General features: G+C 35.0%; 1 protein-coding gene across 16 annotated transcripts in view; it reads right to left on the bottom strand.

Moving 5' to 3' along the window:
• MECOM (MDS1 and EVI1 complex locus) overlaps window positions 1–19,057 on the bottom strand; it is a 616,769-nt gene that overhangs the window by 44,201 nt on the left and 553,511 nt on the right. For 13 of the 16 annotated variants that reach the window (XM_033211655.1, XM_033211654.1, XM_033211641.1 and 10 more), the window contains 3 exons: window positions 16,109–16,243; window positions 3,844–3,946; window positions 25–241 (listed from right to left, as the gene is read on the bottom strand). In XM_033211655.1, coding sequence (XP_033067546.1) covers window positions 25–241; window positions 3,844–3,946; window positions 16,109–16,243 — 455 coding nt within the window. Of the gene's footprint in view, window positions 1–24; window positions 242–3,843; window positions 3,947–16,108; window positions 16,244–18,818; window positions 19,051–19,057 lie in introns of those variants that run through there. The other 3 variants (XM_033211648.1, XM_033211646.1, XM_033211652.1) reach the window with 1 other exon arrangement.

Here is a 19,057-nt window from a genome sequence, read left to right on the forward strand (position 1 = left end):
GTGGTACAACATGCCATTTCTAACCTTTGCAAATCAGGAAAAACTTGGTCACATTCCTTACACTCCTGGATCGTGTGTATCTCTTGGAGATCATTCTCACTTTCGAGTTTTTGCTGAAAGTCCTCTTCAACCATTGAAAATGCTGAGTGAGGAGTACTGCACGGAAACTTTTGGTGATCGGCTAGTTCAGCCTTAGATTCAAAGAGCTGGTCACAGTCTTCACAGCGATATTGCCGTTCTTCTGTGAAAACAATTCAGGTGTTACTAGGATTGGGTGGTCAGGAGTTGCCATCACAAACGAGCCAATCTTACCAAATTTTACGAGATGTAATAGGTATTATTTGATTGTCATTTCTATCATATCAATTTTAATGTGGATTAGAAATATCATATGTAAAGAACCCAGAAGAGAGAATGGAACAATAACATAAGCAATGGCTGTGACTAGAGTATATCCTCCTGATCAGTAAAACTTTATGACTAAACCTTTTCAGGTTCAGAGAATACTAAAAATAATAAATACGACTTACTGAGCATCATATATTTTCTCAATCCTGTACATGGATTACTGACATTCCTTAAAACCTGATTATGAGGAATTATAGGTCAGATTTTTATCCTAGTTTTCAGATGAGGATTTTAGGTTCATAGAAGTTAAATGTAAACAGTCAGGGAGTATAGAGTTATGTGGTTGTGTAAGGTTTTGAAACCATTTCTATTTCATACACTTCTTACTATGCCAGTGCCATGTTATCTGGAAAGAACATGGGACACAGAGTCTGTATCTGATCCATGCTTAAGCCTGGTTAATGTCAGCAAACTGGGAAATGGTTTAACATTCATCATCACAAAAATGGGACACAGGATGTTTTTACTACCCTTCTAGGCTAATTTATGTTACCCCAGGGTCAGTGCTAATTGCCATAGCTTTGTTAAATAGCAAACATATCATTAATTTGCACTTTAAATCAATAAGATAAATAAATGGTAGTAGTGGGGTGTAGAGACAACAAGGTTATAAAATGTCAGGTAGTGATGGTATTGTTTCTATTTTTGTCTTTTGAATAGCTTTCAGCCCACTCATAAAGCCACACTCCGCACAGATCACACAGGTACAATCACAGAAGTCTTGCAAACAGCTCGCACTGATAAAAAATACCCACGACAAACAATATGACACATAATCCCTCTTTTATAGACCTGTGGCCAAGGAAGATGTTACTCTTCAATTGTTCATTGACTGAATGTTTTTGGGGAAATACTTTAGTCACCTACCAAATGTTAGGCATTTTTCTAGGGAATGAATATATAAGAAATTTAAGAGGATATACATATGAACAAAGAGACTGTGATATATTTTATGGCAGATGAAAGCATAGGGCTTAAAGGAGCCTAGAGAAATAGGACTAATCCATCAAATCTGGGGAAAGGAGGTTCAGAAAAGGCTCTGTAATGAGTAAGAATCAGCCAGGTGAAGTGGAAGGAGGGGGCATATTTCAGGCAATGGGAACAGCGTGGACAGACCAGTGATGGAGGCAAAAAAGATGGCACATCCACAGATAGGTAGGGCTGTATTGAGGTATGGTAGGTTCACAGAGCACACGTAAGGGAGGAGTGTAAAATGAAGTTGGAGGGGGTGCAGCTCACCAGGGGCTTTGTAAGTCTATGCTAAGAAGGAAAACAACCACTGAAAGTTGGAAAGCAGGGATATATTCAGACTTGGTTTTTAGAAGAATTTTCCCCAGTTGCAGCAAGAGAAGTCAAGCAGAGAGACCAATTGAGACACTGCTGCAGAAATCCACATAAGATGCTGGTTTAGTTTAAACTAAACCAGTAACAGTGGTAACAGAAAGGTAAAGAAATTACCATGTGGATTCAACAGTTTCTCTTTGGATTTAGAGGGTCGAGAGAGAGAGGTGTTCTAAGATTCAACAGTTTGTCTTTGGATTTAGAGGGTCCAGAGAGGGAGGTGTTCTAAAAAACTCAATTTGGCTCTAAAGACAGGATTCTCAATGACATTAGCTAGTTAATAGAAACATTTCCTATAGTTTGTAATACTATTCATATGTTTAAGATCTATATTTAGGACCTCAGCCAAGAGTCTGAACACAAACAGAATCTCCAGGCTACATAATGCATGGAAAAAGCCTAGGTATCAGAGATAGCAATGATCTTGGGTTGAATGCTGACTCCACCACTTACTAGCCATGCATTCTTGGACAATTCACTTAGCCTTAATTAGGCTCAGTTTCCCTATATGTAAAATGGATATAATTTCTTTCCCACAGGTTCTATGCATAGAAGAGTAAATGAGACAATATAGAGAGAATATATAATATCTATCATATAGTAGGTGTGCAATGCATGTGTTTTATTTTCTTTCCTAGGAAGAGTTGAATCCTAGAAGTATAAAATACAAATCATCATTTAAATATTATAAGAAATATATGTCACATATGTAGTGTATGTATGGATATAAACATGATACATTGAAAACCAGAAGCAACTGATGGGTTCAAGAGTGTTGTAAAGGAAAGTAATTTATGAATGGCAGCCCTAAAAGAATAGTCGCTTATATTTAGAACTTTTGGAGTATTAACCTAATCATTAATATTAAAAAAAATTATTGTTTGAAAACCTTTTTAGGTCTAACATTTACAGATGAAATATTAATTGCACCAGAGAAAGCCCAGATTGCAGTTCTTTATCATCTAAGAACTCCTTGCTGCCAAAAAGCCCTTTCCCATTGGGCCAGCCACCCCCTTCAGGCTCAAACTCTATCAGGCTAATTGGGAATTCTAGGTTTCTAAAGCTATTTGCATGTCAGAGTTGCTAAGAGGAAAATGAGCACCAAAACGTGCCCCCACCCTGCCCCCCCGCCCTCGCCAGCCCTCCCCGTCACCCTGTAAATACAACTACCCTTGTATAACCTACAAAGAGGCAGAATGCAGTCCAAAGGAAACAAATGTTCAAGTAAAGAGAACCCACCAAGAGTGGCACCTTCCTGGAGATATAAAAGCAAAAGCTGAGATTTTCCCATCTGGGATGCTAAAGGGATGGAGAGTGGTGATCCCTGATTCTATGGTAGGTTGGAATGGGTAATCCTTCCCAATGGACCTTCCAACTACAAAATATTCTAAAGATGCCACTAGATTATGTTGAACCAAATCACATTATACTAGGAGACAGAAAGAGGAAGAAGAAAAATATATATTAAATTTCCATCTCAATAATACAAATCAATATAAGCAAAATTTTCTCTTTATCTGACCTAAACATGCATCACTACTGATGATCATTATTTTTTATTATCTTTTGATTTAGAATAGGCCTCTGGCAAATAAAAATTCCTCTGCCTCTAAAATTTCTTCATCTGTACATTTTTCCCAAGGCCCCTTCCCTGACACCCCTCCCATATGGTCATATTGGCTAAGATTTTCCTGCAGTAGAAACTTTTCCCAGTAATAGAACATTAGATGACAGAAACATTCCCTTGATTTAGGAAAGCTCAAAATCAAGCCTCTGAAAGGCCCCCTACACAGTGAAATGATCCTCACCATAGACTAATGCATTGACAAAAGGCATAGCTAGGTGAGGTTCTGCGCAAATACTCAAAATTCCTTTGACCTCCACTTTAAGGAAGACCTCTGCTTACTTCAGCTTCACTGTAATAGTGGCCAGATGACAAACCAAGAAAATAGTTGCTTGAAGAGAAGGAACTTGTTAAAACTGACATTGAAAAGCCAGAGAAACTAACAAACACCAACAACAATGGACGCTTTCGATGCTACTTTATAGTTGCAATGATAAGGTGATAAGGAGAGTGGCGTGAGTGGTACCAACCGTGGATATCGGGCGCCATAGTTTCATGGGGATAGTCTTCGCTCTTCATGAACAGCAGAAGCTCCTCTCCCGGCGCAATGTCTGCAACTACTCTGTAGAATATCTTTAAGGAGAAAATAAAGGGGGATGGAATCAGGAAAGAGAGAGATGTATATATATTAACAAAGGGCAAGATATACACTAAGATACCTGTACATTTTGCATCAGCTTAACAAACATCTTTTTCTTTTCATTTTTTATCAAAAGAAGTGTGATTTCCTGTTTTATGTACTGAAAACGAGCCCTCTGGTGACAAATGGAACGCTGTGACTCTTAAGCCAGTTCACAAATCTTTTCCAAATCCTACTTCACAAATAAAATTTTCTTAATGCAAGGCTAGCTGTGTCACATATATCCTGTGTAATATTTAAGAAAGAACTTTCCCTTCTCTGAATCCTCAAAACACCCTAGCAAACCACACATACTCACAGAGTTTAATTCTGCCTGGAATTCTCCAGCAGTAGCCTAGCTTACTTTGCCCCTTCCCCACTTAAGCAAGTTTGCAAAAGTAGCACCAAACAGTGTGTTTGGAAGGTAATAGTTTGAAAGGACATGACATAAAGGATCATGACAACAAAGGAGAGTATTTTGTTTTCTCAAAACTTAATCCCCTCTCTCACCAATCAGAAGAGTGCTCCCATACTCAGGTCCTGCCCTCAGGCCCACTTCTGATTCCCTCTCTTTGAAAGTAGGCATTACATGTTTTATTGATGCATTTATCGGGGTGGTGGAGGTGGTGTTTATTTCCCTTGCTTTCTAGCAAAGTGCTGAGGAGAGGAAGCATTTAATAAATCTGTTAATGACTGACTGAAAAGCAATGGAGCAGGTATGGAAAGAACCCTGACCTGAAATTTCCAAGAGCCGCCTGCTCTTCCCCTGGGCAGCTTGGTGACTTAGGCAAGTAATTGTCCAACTTACCTGTCCAGGCACCAGGCTTTTTTTTTTTTTTTTTTTTTTTTTTTTCAAAAAGGCTTTTAAGCATGAAAATCTTTTAGATGTTTATTCATTCTACCAAAAACTGTCTTTAGTTTTTCATTTCATTCTAAGGTTATTTATTAAACAATCCCATAATCAGATAGAGGTTTTAGAAGAAAAAATGAAGTTCTACGATTAACTGGTGAAAATGAGACCAATTATATTATACCACAGTATCTTTGCAAAACCCTGCAGTACTCTGAGAAGGAAATTACTCCTTTGCCTCATATATTCTTCTCTCTCTTTAACATTGCCAATGAGTCTTTTCTCCAATCTTCCTACTGAGAATGTCCACAAACACAATCAATCTTTTTTTTTTTTTTTTTTTTTTGAGACAGGGTCTCATTCTGCCGCCCAGGCTGGGGTACAGTGGCACGATCACAGCTCATGGCAGCCTCAACCTCCCTGGGCTCTGGTGATCCTACTACCTCAGCCGCCTGAGTAGCTAGGACTACAGTGTGCACCACCACACTCAGCTAATTTTTGTATTTTTTGGTAGAGATGGAATTTCACCCTGTTACTCTGGCTGGTCTCAAACTCTTGGGCTCAAGCAATCTGCCCATCTAGGCCTCCCAAAGTCCTAGGATTACAAGTGAGCCACTGCGCCCAGCCCAGAATCAATCTTATTAAGCCAAATAAGTCCAGATTCTAAATATCTGAGCAACACACATACACACACACACACACAAAACCAAAACAACAACACAACAACCACCATCATATTCTAATAATATATTCTTAGGAGATAGTACTGTTAACTATGGTTTTTTGCAACATCACTTGATTTTTCAAACTAAGAAGAGCTGCATAAGTTGATGTCTTATAAGATCAGCAGAAATGCTCATACTTTAATTTTATTTATCTGTTTATCTTTTGGAAAGAAGAGGACTTTGTACGTGCCTCTTTATTCCAGTAGGTGGCTCTAAAGTACAATTGTTTATTTTTCTATAACAAGACCAGAGCACAAAATTGTGCTAAATTTGAAAAATAACTTAATGAGTATTTTCTGCTTAGCTTCTTTCCTGTCAAAATAGAATAATTTTTTTCATTCAATAGCAGTTGAACTACTATAAACCTGAAGCTGGTTTATAGAAAACAATGCTAACATAAAATGTTGCTATAATATGTTATAATATAACCTAAGAATCGTCGTATTTGTCCACAGATAGAATCCAGACTATCTTGGGAAAATTATTCCTTGTTATGTGCTGTTTCTATAAAAAATAGTTTATTTGCAGTTTGTATCCTATTAACCCTAGTCGTTCACATTTTCTTTTCCTTGGAAGTACACTGAGAACAGTTCTTTTTAAAGATTGCCAGATTTAAAATAATAATAAAATAATGTGTGACTTTGCTTTTTTCCCCTAAATTTTCCAGTTAAATACTTATAAGTACCCTGTTTCATTCTGGAGTTCTATTTCCCCTTAGAAAACAATGGACTTCTCTCAACAGTTTGAATCACCTCTTTTTTTGGCATCTCTCAAAGGTTTAACTTATTAGCTTCCTTTCCAACAACATGTTGACATTTGAATTGTGACATATTAGAACTTTTCGGTGGCTTCTCGGAAATAGTGAGGTTAAGAGACAATAACCTGCAAGACAGTAAAACAGTGCAATTGTCTCTATTGGGGAATACTACTTAGATATGCATGTCAGGTCATTTTAAGAGAGTATTATGATATCGTTATTTCTTTGTAGTCCACTATTAATCATGTCTCTTTTAATTCTATTTTAGATTTACTCAATCCAATGTGAACAGTCTAAGAAACAAAAGAAATTGATGGATACACTGTAACTATATATTATAAAGACAATTCTCTTTGCCAAGACATAGATCACTACTGTAATTTCCCTTTAAGTGTCCAGATTGTCATGTGAAGAATATTGAGTGAATAAAAAATAAAAGACACGGAAGAGTGTTGATGTTGGCTTTATTTACTGGAGGTAAAAGGTGACATTCCAAGCCATGAAAGGCAAAGAAAAGCAGAGTAGATTTTAACTTCAGGGTGTTCTTTTCAATTTTAAGTGAGTTTTTTATGGTGCTCATGAAACTGAGGTTTGAAAAGAACTGGCAAGCGCCAGACATAATGAGGGCAGATTCTGGGCATGCTTCCCCATATAAGAATGTCCCTCGAAGTTCCATTTGCCACACCCTTACAAATCTAGTCCTTTTCTCAAGGTGTTTCTACCACTTGATCTTCATTACCTCTCATCCCTTAGGGTTTTAGAGACACTTAAGCAACATTGTTTTCCTCTTCTAATTACAATGGCCCAAAAGTATAATTTGGATCCTTGAATCTAGGGATGTCTACATATAAATTTAATTTACTTTCTAATAATATTAATGGTATGCCAGCAGGCATTTGAGAAGTGACAGGAGTAATTTAAACCAGAACAAAATGACAATTTGTAGCCCTGAAACAATATAGTGGGGAAATGACGGGATGTCATCTTAGAGGAATCAGGCCTTCCAGAAAATATACTTTTATATTATAAAATAGATCTTTCAGCAAATAAAAATGCAACAAAGAAGTGATTTATATAGATTTTCTCACATATTTGTATATAGTATGACCATGCTTATAAAAATACAGTTATAATATCTTTAAAGTCAGTGTTTTCTCAAAAATCTCAACTATATTGTAGTCCAGTGAATTACGTGCCATCTGTGTTATGTGCCAGAAGCAGAGACACTACTAATATGACTCTCTCATTTTTGTGTTGGAGAAAAATGGAAGGGAGTCAATTAGTCTGTTAAGTTCCATAAAAGAGTTAATAATGGGTCTCCTCTCCTATCGGGGTTTTATGTAAAAAGTTCTCTGAATTCAAAATAAAAATATCCTAGATCTGAAATTTTGGAATGAATATACCCCCAATAAAGAAAGAGAGGCTCAAAAATATTCAACACTTAGAAAATTTTGAATTAATACAAAAAGGTTGTTCATGTATTAATTTTGCTCTCTCTCTCTCAGAATGTTCTATGAAAAGGAAAAACTCAACTCTTCCCAATATAAGGTGAAAGATAAGAAGAATGGGGCCTTATAGTTTAAGAAAATAGATTATATGGAAATTCCATTTTTTAAAAAAGTCATAATAAATATTTTAAGATTGTGTTAACTCCTCCAAAACTTTCTATTTGGTAGCTAATACCAAACTCCAGAAGCACGACATGTTATGAACATAACCTAACTCCCATACACCTGAAACTTTTGCCAGTTGAGATGGTTTTTTCATTTTATCACACAAAAAATTAAATTTTCCCAGTATCTTGCTAGGCTCTTTTTATTTTTCTATAAAGCAATATTTATACCTTTGTAAGTACGAATATTGTATTTGGATCTCTGGATACCTCAATTTATAAGGATAAGTTTTTACAGTAAATGTTTTAGTAACAGATTTCATGTTCTTTTATTTTTAAAATTTGTTCAAATAGCACACTAGTGAAATTTCTAAATGTTATTTAAAATTCTAAATTATGCAAGAAGTTGAAAAGTAAAACTAGAAATCCAAAATTGTTCAGTTTTACCACTGGTAAAACCCACAGTTGAAGGCATAATTATGATGTTATACATGCATATAGAAATTAAATACCCTAAAGAGAATTATTACAATTAATTTATTTTAATCAAACCCTGAAAGTATTTCCAAATGCAAAGAGAGTATCCATTCAGTTAGTACTCACAAGGCTAAGTTAAGTATAAAAGACAGTGGTGATATGAAATTGATTTAGCAAATTTAGACTTCCAAATTGTACATTTTCATGAGGTGTTACTTATAAATACATATTTTATAATTTGACATAAATATGGCAAAGTATATGTTTTGGAGACATTTTTTAATTTGCATATTAGCAATCTCATATTATATATATAATTATATATAATAAGAACGAATGCTTCATGGCATATGATTATTATATATCATACAAGTTATATGTAATTATATATTATGTTTTATAAAATTTATATTATATATACTTGGAATTAGAATTAATCATATATCATTATTTATTTTATTTGGTTAAGTCCAAGAGGACAGCAGTAAAGCAAGTATAGACACTCATAAGCACTTTGATAGGAAAGCTAATATGCCATAAAAGACTTTCAGTCTAACTCTGTTTTATACTTTGAAGGACTGCATTCAACCAAATCCTCTATCATTAGTACTTACAAATGGTAATCAGGTGGGTCTTGTTTATTATACCAGAGAACAAAAACCTAGAATCTGTCAGATTCTTTATCTGTGGACTGATTTAAAGTATTATGTTTGTATTATTGAGACAGAAAAATTCTGCACACAAGGGGGAAAATAAGAAAGAAGGAAAACACATTTACTTTTAAAAAGATGAACAAGGCTTTATTGTTATGAATCCCAATTTATTTTTCCTGATCAAACACTGGAAGTTTTATTTATGCTTAATAGACTGCATTTGGCATGTCTAAAAATGACAGAAGTGTGAATTATGAATGACCTTCAACCTATGCAGGAAGTTGTAATAATTGAAATAATAGAGAAATGTACTCCCAGCAAAATCTGTACTGAGAGAAAACCTTTTCTGGCTATTGGTGTCTTTTCACTTTGAAGTTAACAGTTCATTTCTTCCTCTTCCAGCTCCCAACATTTGGCCTAAATGCTTTATTTTCTATATCTTCATTCAATTTACTAGTCTGAAGACTAGGAAAAGCTGAATGGAACTTCAGCAATTGGAGGGTCGGTAGAAGAGGAGGTAGGTAGCAGCAGTTTGCATGTTTGAACAAAGTCAACATTTCATATGGACATATCTGTCAGTCTTGGTACTGCAGAGAGGTGGCATCAAGTCTACAGACACAATATATGCAATAGGAAACATAGTCTGGACTCCTGATCTATCCATAGTCATGTGGGAAACTCCAATTCAGGAGTGATGTAAAGTTTAATAGGAGTCTCTGGAGGAAGGATCCTATTATACATTCTGAGCCTAATTAATAAGAGGTAAAGAGAAGTGTCTTCAGCAGAGATTGATGACCGAACATAAATTTGTCCAGCACTATGGAAGCTTTCTCATGGCTAAGCATTGCCAAAGCAAATCACGCTTAGTTTCTCCAAAGAAAAAGTATCTCATATTTGTCTTCAGGGTCACAGTCTAAAGATAAGAAAATATTAATTGAAAAAGATCAAGTACTACCTTGCTATATCCACTTCCTAAATGAAAAATATGACTCCACGAGACCAAGGTACCTTTGGTGGGGAAATTTTTTCTTCTCCACATCTTTATCTCTTTGTCAGTAACATGAAGAGAAAACCAAGTATAACTTATTGAATGAAACAAAACAGAGAGAGAATTATTAGTTCTAGTTTGCATAAATAGGGCAATTGATAAAGATACACATTATTATACACGAAGCTTACAGTGTACCCAGCCTGAAAGCTTTGCAAGATGTCTCCTTAAATAACCTCTGAGGATCTCTCTACAGACCCCCCAAAAATATCCATTAGCCACCTGTCTTTAATGTGATCATTTCATCTGACTGAATAAAAACTGATCATCATTTGGAATGATTTCCAAACCTTTGGGAAGAGTTCCATCATTACATTATAAAGAAGCTAAAAAGATCATCTTTGGTGTTTTACTTGGCTGGAGGCTTCTCTTGTGTCCTTGAGCAAAACATTCTCCTCCTTCATGGCTTGTAAAGCATTCTTGTGACTTTTTTATGCTATTCCAGAAATAGCTAGTCTATTGTGGGTGTGATGCTTTGCGATCTTCCTGAATGAAAGGTGATATATACATGCAAACACTAATTACTTAAAATGTGCACTTAATACTTCAGGTCACCCTCTCTTTCAACTTATGCAGTTTGTGAATTTTAACAAAAATCCTAGTGTTATGTCAGTGCTGTGTCCTAGGCATTGTTACATGAAGGAAACTTCATTAGGGGCAGGGGATGAGGTGATGTTTGTTTTATGATGTAAAAATCAAATGGCAAACTATGTTTGAAAGAGTTTCATCTTCAGGTGAAGGAAGTAACTTGTCAGCCAGACAACATCCCCCCAAAGTCAGCTTAGGCACTGTTCACAAAGCCAGTCTCTGGGTATTGCCAGCTGGCATTCATCTTAAAACAGCAGAGCATAACTTTGGTATAAAAGTGGAACTTGACTTAAAAGCAAAGCAAAGAAAATGCCCAAAGCCAATAATAACTTTAACATCAAAAGAAGTCGTACAAAATGTGGACAGATATCCTTGTAAAGGAAGAGCAAATTAACAAATTACCTGACAGTAGACACAAACATTTTTAAAAAGTGTAAAGAGGCTAACAAATTACATTTTTGCAGTATACATAGCTAATCTACCTTGCTGTTTTGCACAAATTGTACTAATTGAATGATGCAGGAAAGTGGATTTTTTTCATAGTAAAATCCAAAGAAAATAACAGTTGAGCCCACAATAAGCTCACAATAAAATGCTGTTCTAGTGTCACAGCAGTCTGATATAATCATTCACGTGGACCTAAGGAGAGCGAATGCGGGGTGCCACATCAGCTATGATCGTCCTGGAAGCAGTTAAAACTTTATAAGGTAAAGCACAAACGAGAACAATGCCTGTTCCAACTGAAAACACTGCAGAGTCTTGTTGCCGTTCATTAACCACAAGGGAGCTGGCAGAATCCTTAAGTGAATTCTGACTTTGTATTCTCTGAGGGGCACTCATTCTTCTGTATCTCATTTCTTCAAAATATACATCAGGCATTAGATAATCTCTTATCGACACATTTCTTTTTATTCAGAGTGAACAGCAGACTTCTCTTATTCTGCTTACTAAATGCCAGCTGTCAAGGGCCTACTTAAAAATGAAAGGACTTATCACCTTGTGTAAATGACAAGATTAATAATGTCTTGGGTTTCTGAGAACTTTATTCTACTCATAGACCATGTTAGGGCAAGCCAGGAGTTTGAATAAAATTGTGTTCCTTCTTATGATACAGAATACACACACACTTACATATACAAAACATTATCCCAAAGTACTCGCCCAGATCAGTCTAACTATCAGTGAAAAGGCAGGTTTCATTTAAGTCTAAAAAGTCAACTTACATAAATTGTATTAATTATAAGTGGAAAGGCAGGTCTCATTTAAGTCTAAAAAGCCAACTTAGGTAAATTGTGTCTTAGTGACTCTCTGATCATTACCAATATGTTTTCACAATGAAGAAGCATTAGAGTAAAGCTGTTGTGTCCAGAGAACTACTCCATAAGTACCCAAACTTCGTGAATCTACTCAAGCATGAGAACTGGCCTTGTCTGAGGTGGATGGGGGTCTATGGGTAGGTAGCCCCGGTTCTGATCCAGGCAAAGGGTGTATGTGGGGTCAAAAGGAGACTTATCAAAGGATGGAGAGAGAGGTGAGAACAGGGTAAGACCGACCAAATCTAAAGCAATGAGTTACATCCACCAATCAAAATGGTTTGTAAAAGTAAGATAGCTACAAGACTTTAAAGGAAAGAATATCTAAATAACTAGTTTTCTTCTTTAAAAAAAAAAAAACAGTAAATCATGTAGATGTTTGGTCTACTTCACATTAAACACATGGGTGCTTCTGTAGTAAATGAAAACTCTTAATAATAAAAAAAGAAATTTTTATGCTTCCTCTGTATATTGGTCCTGTTGAGGACCTAGTCTGGAAAGAGATTTCCTCAACCAACTCTCTGCTTTTGCTCCTACCCTGCTCTGCCTTTCAGGGTCAGTTCTTGCTCCTGAAAGCAACCAAGGATAATTTCAGGTTGTTAGAATGTAAATATTTAAGCATTGTCTGTCTCAGTAAAAATTTCCAGCTAAACACTGTGCCACAGTCTTAGAACTATGTAGCATTGTAGAGAAACTTTAAGGGAAAATAATTAGAATGTCAAGGATAAAGAGACTTGGGTATATTTAATGGATTTACTATTTTATGACTTGAGTGTGACCGTGACTCAATTTACTAATGTCTTTGGTGTAGCTTCTTTCATAGAGATAAATTACTGTAGTTAATACATTTTTTTCAGGGGTGAATAAAGATATCAGTCAGAAGCCACAGCTACTTAGAAATTATGGTTCAGCAATGATGTCAATGTTTTCAGAATGTGTATCTCCAAAAACATCACTGCAATAATTTTGGAAGCATGAAATGAAAGAGACGTCTAAAATCACAAAACTTGAATCTTTCTAGGCAGCACCGACAAGAAAGAAAGCTGCCACAAAGCTCATTCTGTCTGAAAAAAAAAAAATTCTGAAATGAAATAACTCACATAAATCCGCTGGAAAATTTAAACTCAGGAAAATTTCCTTAAGTAAAATGCTGGTAGAAAGGTATGGGGAAAGTGGTAATTGGGTGACTTTCATTAAAATTTTTTTCTGATACAAAATAGATTACATCTTTTATCAACTTTACTTAAAAAGCAAAACCCATGCTGTTTCTAGAACTTCTTCACCCACAAAGAAATCAAATACAGGTTATCCAGCATACAACGTTTTGCTTGTCCTACTACTATCAAACTGTATTATAATCTTAGCAACACATTTATTTTATTTAATATGGCTCCTCTATATCATTAAAAACTGATCCTAATTAATTAAACTTGATCTTTTAACATTAGAATTTTTTAAAATATGTATCTTTGAAAAAGTAAAGTACAACTTATACACTCTTGTTTTGTCCTGGGTAATCTTTTTCCTTCTTTGTTAGATGACCTAATTATTACCATGACTAACTTGCAATTGAAAGCTTCATCTCAAATTCCTTTTTTTTAAGAGTCCAGGATTTATACCTGTCTTGTTCTAAAATTCATTTGATAAACTTTATCTGTATCTAAAAATCAGAGCAAAGAGAAACACTTTTTGTAATTTTTTGTAGAGCATCCCATTTACTTTTGTGTTATACAGGTGAGTTGATGCCATTAATGTCTAATAATTACTCCTATACCAGGGTCCCTCTCTATAGCTAAATATTAAATAATACCTCCCACAATGGGAGTGTTCATTATGTGATGAGTTATGCTTATTAACCATTTGGCAGCTCCTATTCCTCATGGAAAAGAGAGCAAAAAAACAGACCTAGGGAATCTCTTTAGTCAGCTCTTTTATCATGTACTCAGTACAACATTCACATTTCAAAGTTGTCTAGAACTGCTAGTTTTAATTGGATTTTAGAAGATTCATATGTGCTTTATAGGTGAATAGACTTATAATACATGCATACACTATTTGGGTGTCTGTTCCCTTTTGTCTTGTCAATTGGGCTAAGAGTGATTGTAAACATCTACACGTATCACACAAATCTGACTTTTACCTCTGACTTTCCTCTCTTGTTGTTTATGGGTGAATTTCCTTGAATTTCACAATTATATTATTTGATAAGCATTCTGTTAGCAGCTTAGATTTCTGTCAGCATAATATAGAAGTTAAAAATTACCACTTAGGAAAAATATGTGTCTAATATTGTCCTTATCTGTTTTCCCAAATTAAGTATTTTCTCTGATTCTCTAGTCAAAATAAGTAAACATGCTGTTCATTAAGGCATAAAACTGGCATTTTTTTTAAAAAAATGGGATTTTACAATGTATATTTCAAAAGTAACTGTGGTAAAATTATAAATGCCTACTTTAATGAGTAGCCTAATTCATAGTGAGAAACAGGAAAACAGTTTCCCTTTTTTAATGCAATCAAGATTCCCAATAAGAGTACATTTATTATAAAACACTATACACATAAACATTAAATGAAAAAATGGCTGCAAGTAGATTTAGATTGCCTACAAGTCCCATTCTTAAATCATCTTTTCACTGATCCTACAACAGTTTTATCTGTCTAAGGAAATAGCTTCCATTGTCAATAAAAATGAATAGCAAACAATTATTACGATATAATTATATTATTTCATCTTAAAGCTATTATTTGAGGTCCTCCAGTTCCTTCTGCAAGGAGTATAACATTAATTTACTCACAATACCTACGTATTTCCCACATCTACAAATAGTAGGTGCTCAAAAAATATTTGTTGTTGATGGCGACAGTAACTCATATGATAGACAGGATATTTTCTGCTCACAATCAATAGCTAATTTAATAATGTTTTCCCTTGCCAATAATTCCTCTTGTTTTCTTATGGCAAGGAGAAAAAACAATTGATTGGTTTATTATTTTTGATATATGTTGAAGATTTTTAAATGATTTCCATTTAAACCTAATTTTACAATTTACTACCTCTTACACAGTTTAGTCAGTAAAAATTATCTGGTAGCTGGTAAGATGCCAAAGAATAATCTCACAATAATGAATGAAATAGAGTCTTAGACCAATTGACAGTAGCTTTATTTAAGTTTTCAATTGGAAACATTTAATTTAAACTATTCTTTTTCTTGGGGATGATTTCATAGTAGATTTGCCAAGCAACCACTTCAACATGGTCTTTGAAACATATTTGATTTAGGAAACCATTGGGTTAAAAGAAATAAATGATTGTAACATAATTAAATTCTAACCCAACAATGTTTATAAAACAAGAATTAATGGGCTGAATTTCTTGTTATTTCAGGTATTGTCATATTATATTATAAGATTCATAAGCTAATTTTATTAAGTGTAAAATATGTTTCATGATATTTTCATGATCTTTATTTCACAGTTATTGTTATTAAAGTCAACCTCACTTCATGGTCCTCCATAATGTCACAAAGCAATTTCCAGCAGGGTTATTTTTAAACTTTTTGACATATACCAAAAAAAGTAATTTAATTAATCTAAAAGTAAGTGTTCTCATTTATAATTAGGCAAATCAATATAAAATGCATAATGAGATAAGTCCACACTGGTACCATGCATATAGATTTCAAATAAAACCTATATAACATTTCAAGTATATCACTTCCAATTTCTGCATAAATTCACAAGATGTTCTTGATTAGCTCAATACCTTTCATGAATGTACCTACTATGATAGCAAACAAAAACTGAACAGTACGCAGTAATAATACTCAGTTTTAAAATCATTCAGTCAGACCAAGAAAACTGGTGCATTTATGAAGGATACTAGTACTAAGTGAATAGACTACCCAAAGAATGTAAAGAAAGTAGTACTAAATATGACTTTGTTCAGAATTTTACTTATATTTGTGCATTATCTTTTACAATATCAACAAACAGGCCACAAGGGTCTACTGCAGTTCACTGTTATTTTTATTCTTCAGGCTCCACTGATACTTTAGTGCTGTCAAGGAAAGACAAGAAAATCCTTACAACATACCTGATCATTTATCTGGCACGCAACAAGGTTGTGTTGATCATAACAGCCAGCGAATCTAATGTACTTGAGCCAGCTTCCTACATCTGGTTGACTGGCATCTATGCAGAACTTCACATTGTAAAACTCATCTAAGATCTGGAGGAAAGAAGATGAGAACAATCAATTGTCATATTGGCCCACTCACTAAAATAATCAGTTGTTTGAAAATATTTCATTGAAATGTATATTCCTTCTTTGGATCCTTAAAAAAAGTCAGATCACAGGCACATTAATAGAGGGGAAATGAGAAGTTACCTTGAAAATGACAACACACTGCTTTTTTTTTTTAAAGGAATAAAGCACTTGCAATTTGTAACAAAAACTGATTAATTGGTTTCAAAAATGCTTATTTTCATATGCATAAATTAGTGCTAATTTTATCCAATGTGATTTTTACAAAAAATAATAGTGAACAGCATATATTAACATAATATTTATAAACATTATAGTCAATATTTCATATTTATATAGTCTCATATAAGCATATATTTTCACATTTTTGCACTTTAATTTAAAAACTTCCATCTAATTTTTTTTCATAGTTAGCATTTCATCACCATGAAACAAATCACACTCTTAATTGAAGGAGATAATAAGATTTGTCTTATAGGTGCTTCTGATCAAACTAAAGGAAAACAAGTTAAAGTATGGCAAACTCAGTTAACACATGTCAATGCATGTTTCAATATTTTGTCTAGTAAGCAAAATAACAAAGCTGGCTCCTTGTGAACAAATAAAAAATATATTAAAATACTGTAACGAACTGCCATCATTAGGTATACTTGTACCTTGTTATTTTTCATGAAATTTTACATTTGGCCCATCGAAATGTTAATCATTAGTTAGGACACACTAAACAAAAATTGAAGAGGGAAACTTCAATTTTTAAGGTCTTGTGTACTTAAACCAAGCTATTCTGATTCACTAACAGCAATAATGTCTTAAACATCAATATTAAAAGCTGAGAGTTGTTGACCTGATGGTGAATAACTACAAAGCCTGGTAATGTTATGTCAATCAGTTAATACAAATGAGGAAGTTTCCTATCAAAGACTAAGCAATATACCTAGAACAAAAATTATTGAATTAAATAACTCCCACAGATCTCTGCTGTATGCATACCCACATAAAAGTTAAAATTAAACTCTTGAGTACTGAGACCAAAAGCAATTTTGCATAGAATTCAGGCAATCACCCAATTGCAGATTCAAGTCATTAACTCACCATATACTTCAAGAAAAACCCAGTGCTCTGAGGGCTTTAGTCAAGAAACCCTATGAATAAGCCTTTGGCCATGAGGAAATTGAAGGGCAGTAAGTTGTCCCACAATTTTAAAAAGAAAAATTGAACATAAGATAGGGATATTGCTAAACACACACACATACACACACACACACACACACAAATCAAACTCTTCTTTTTCAAGGACACCTCTTCACACTAACAACGACAAAAGTGTACACTTAAATATCCTTTCTATTAAGAGGACAAATTCTAAAAATTTGTTATAAATAAAATCACAAACTTTAAGATGTTTCTTCAACTCTCAGTGCTGAGTAACTCAAATGGCACTTTGAGATTTCCCCCCATCCCAGATGTTGAGAAGGTCCATAAATAACAATAGCAATGCACATTTTTAAATAGTAAAAAGTTGGAGTTTGTTGCTGGGTTTTGTTGGTTTGTTCAGTCTGTTTGGTTTCTGGTTGATCATTTGTTGTTTGTTTCCTTGACTGGCAAAAAAAAAAAAAAAAAAAAAAAGGCAGTTCTCCTGACGCACTAAAGAAATATTTAATAAAGCCAGTGAAATGCAACACTAATTCCATTTCATATTTGCAGAGAGACATGGAAAACTTGCTAATTTCAAAGTCAAGAAACATCCATCCCCTTAGCTTTCAAGCATTCCTTTTTACAGGGGCAGGGAGTTAAGTATTACATATACTGCACATAAAAATTGTAGGTGTAATTTTATTCCGTGTTAACATTATTAGCATTGCCACTGTCAACAGCAAAATTAATTTTTTAAAAGGTTCATTTCCAAAGAATGTCTTTTTACATAATCTGTTACATGATTATTCAAAGATTTCACCATCATATTAACATTCTTCCTCTCAATATTATTGCCCCAAGACAAAAGCTTAGCTTTCTCCAGAAACGTTTGCCCCCTGGGTGAATTATTCACTTTTGATTTGCTAGCAGAACTGCATTTGTCTCCCAAATGTCTTAATCGTGTCGGAAATCTCTAATAAAATAAAGTAACGACACATCTTCAGTCATTTCATATAACACACTCCTGTGTTTTTAAAAGCTGTCAAGCTCCAAAGATAGCTTTAAAAAAAAAAAAAAAAAAAAACCCTTTAGGTAGACTTTAGAGAAAGGCCCTTTCAAAAAACCAACAGCAAAAGGGGGACAAAAATCCCCACAATCTAGCCAAAGGGTCCGAATGTGACTTTCTCGCGAAGCAGCACACGATGTTGGACAGCAAAGCTGTTACTTGGCAAGGTGGAACTCGGCCGAGAGCGGCTCCAAAGTCGCGTGGCCAGTGCCAGGAATTCAGATTTTGGCAACCGCACCTTGTGCGTCCCCGAAACCGACGGACAGAGACACACGGAGGGAGGGGAAGGAGGACAAGAGCGCAAGGAAAAGAGGCCGACAAGTCGGCAGAGAAACCCACCGAAGGCCGGACGACCCACCCCGGAGACGTGTCCAGACCGCACCGTTTCGCAGGAGGAACAAGGAAATCGCCCGGCTTAGCAACGTAGATAAGCAGCAGGGCTCCGCGAGACTGCGGGCGAGGAGGAAAGAAGGCTGGGGGCGGGGGGCGCCCGTAGAAACGGTGCCCGGGCAGGAAACTGTCCGAAGTGACAAACTTTCACATCGCCCAGACATTTTTTCCTTTTAAAGTGAGGAGTT

The sequence above is a fragment of the Trachypithecus francoisi genome, unplaced genomic scaffold, assembly GCF_009764315.1.
Source record: "Trachypithecus francoisi isolate TF-2019V2 unplaced genomic scaffold, Tfra_2.0 Lachesis_group0, whole genome shotgun sequence".
Lineage (NCBI taxonomy): Eukaryota > Metazoa > Chordata > Mammalia > Primates > Cercopithecidae > Trachypithecus > Trachypithecus francoisi.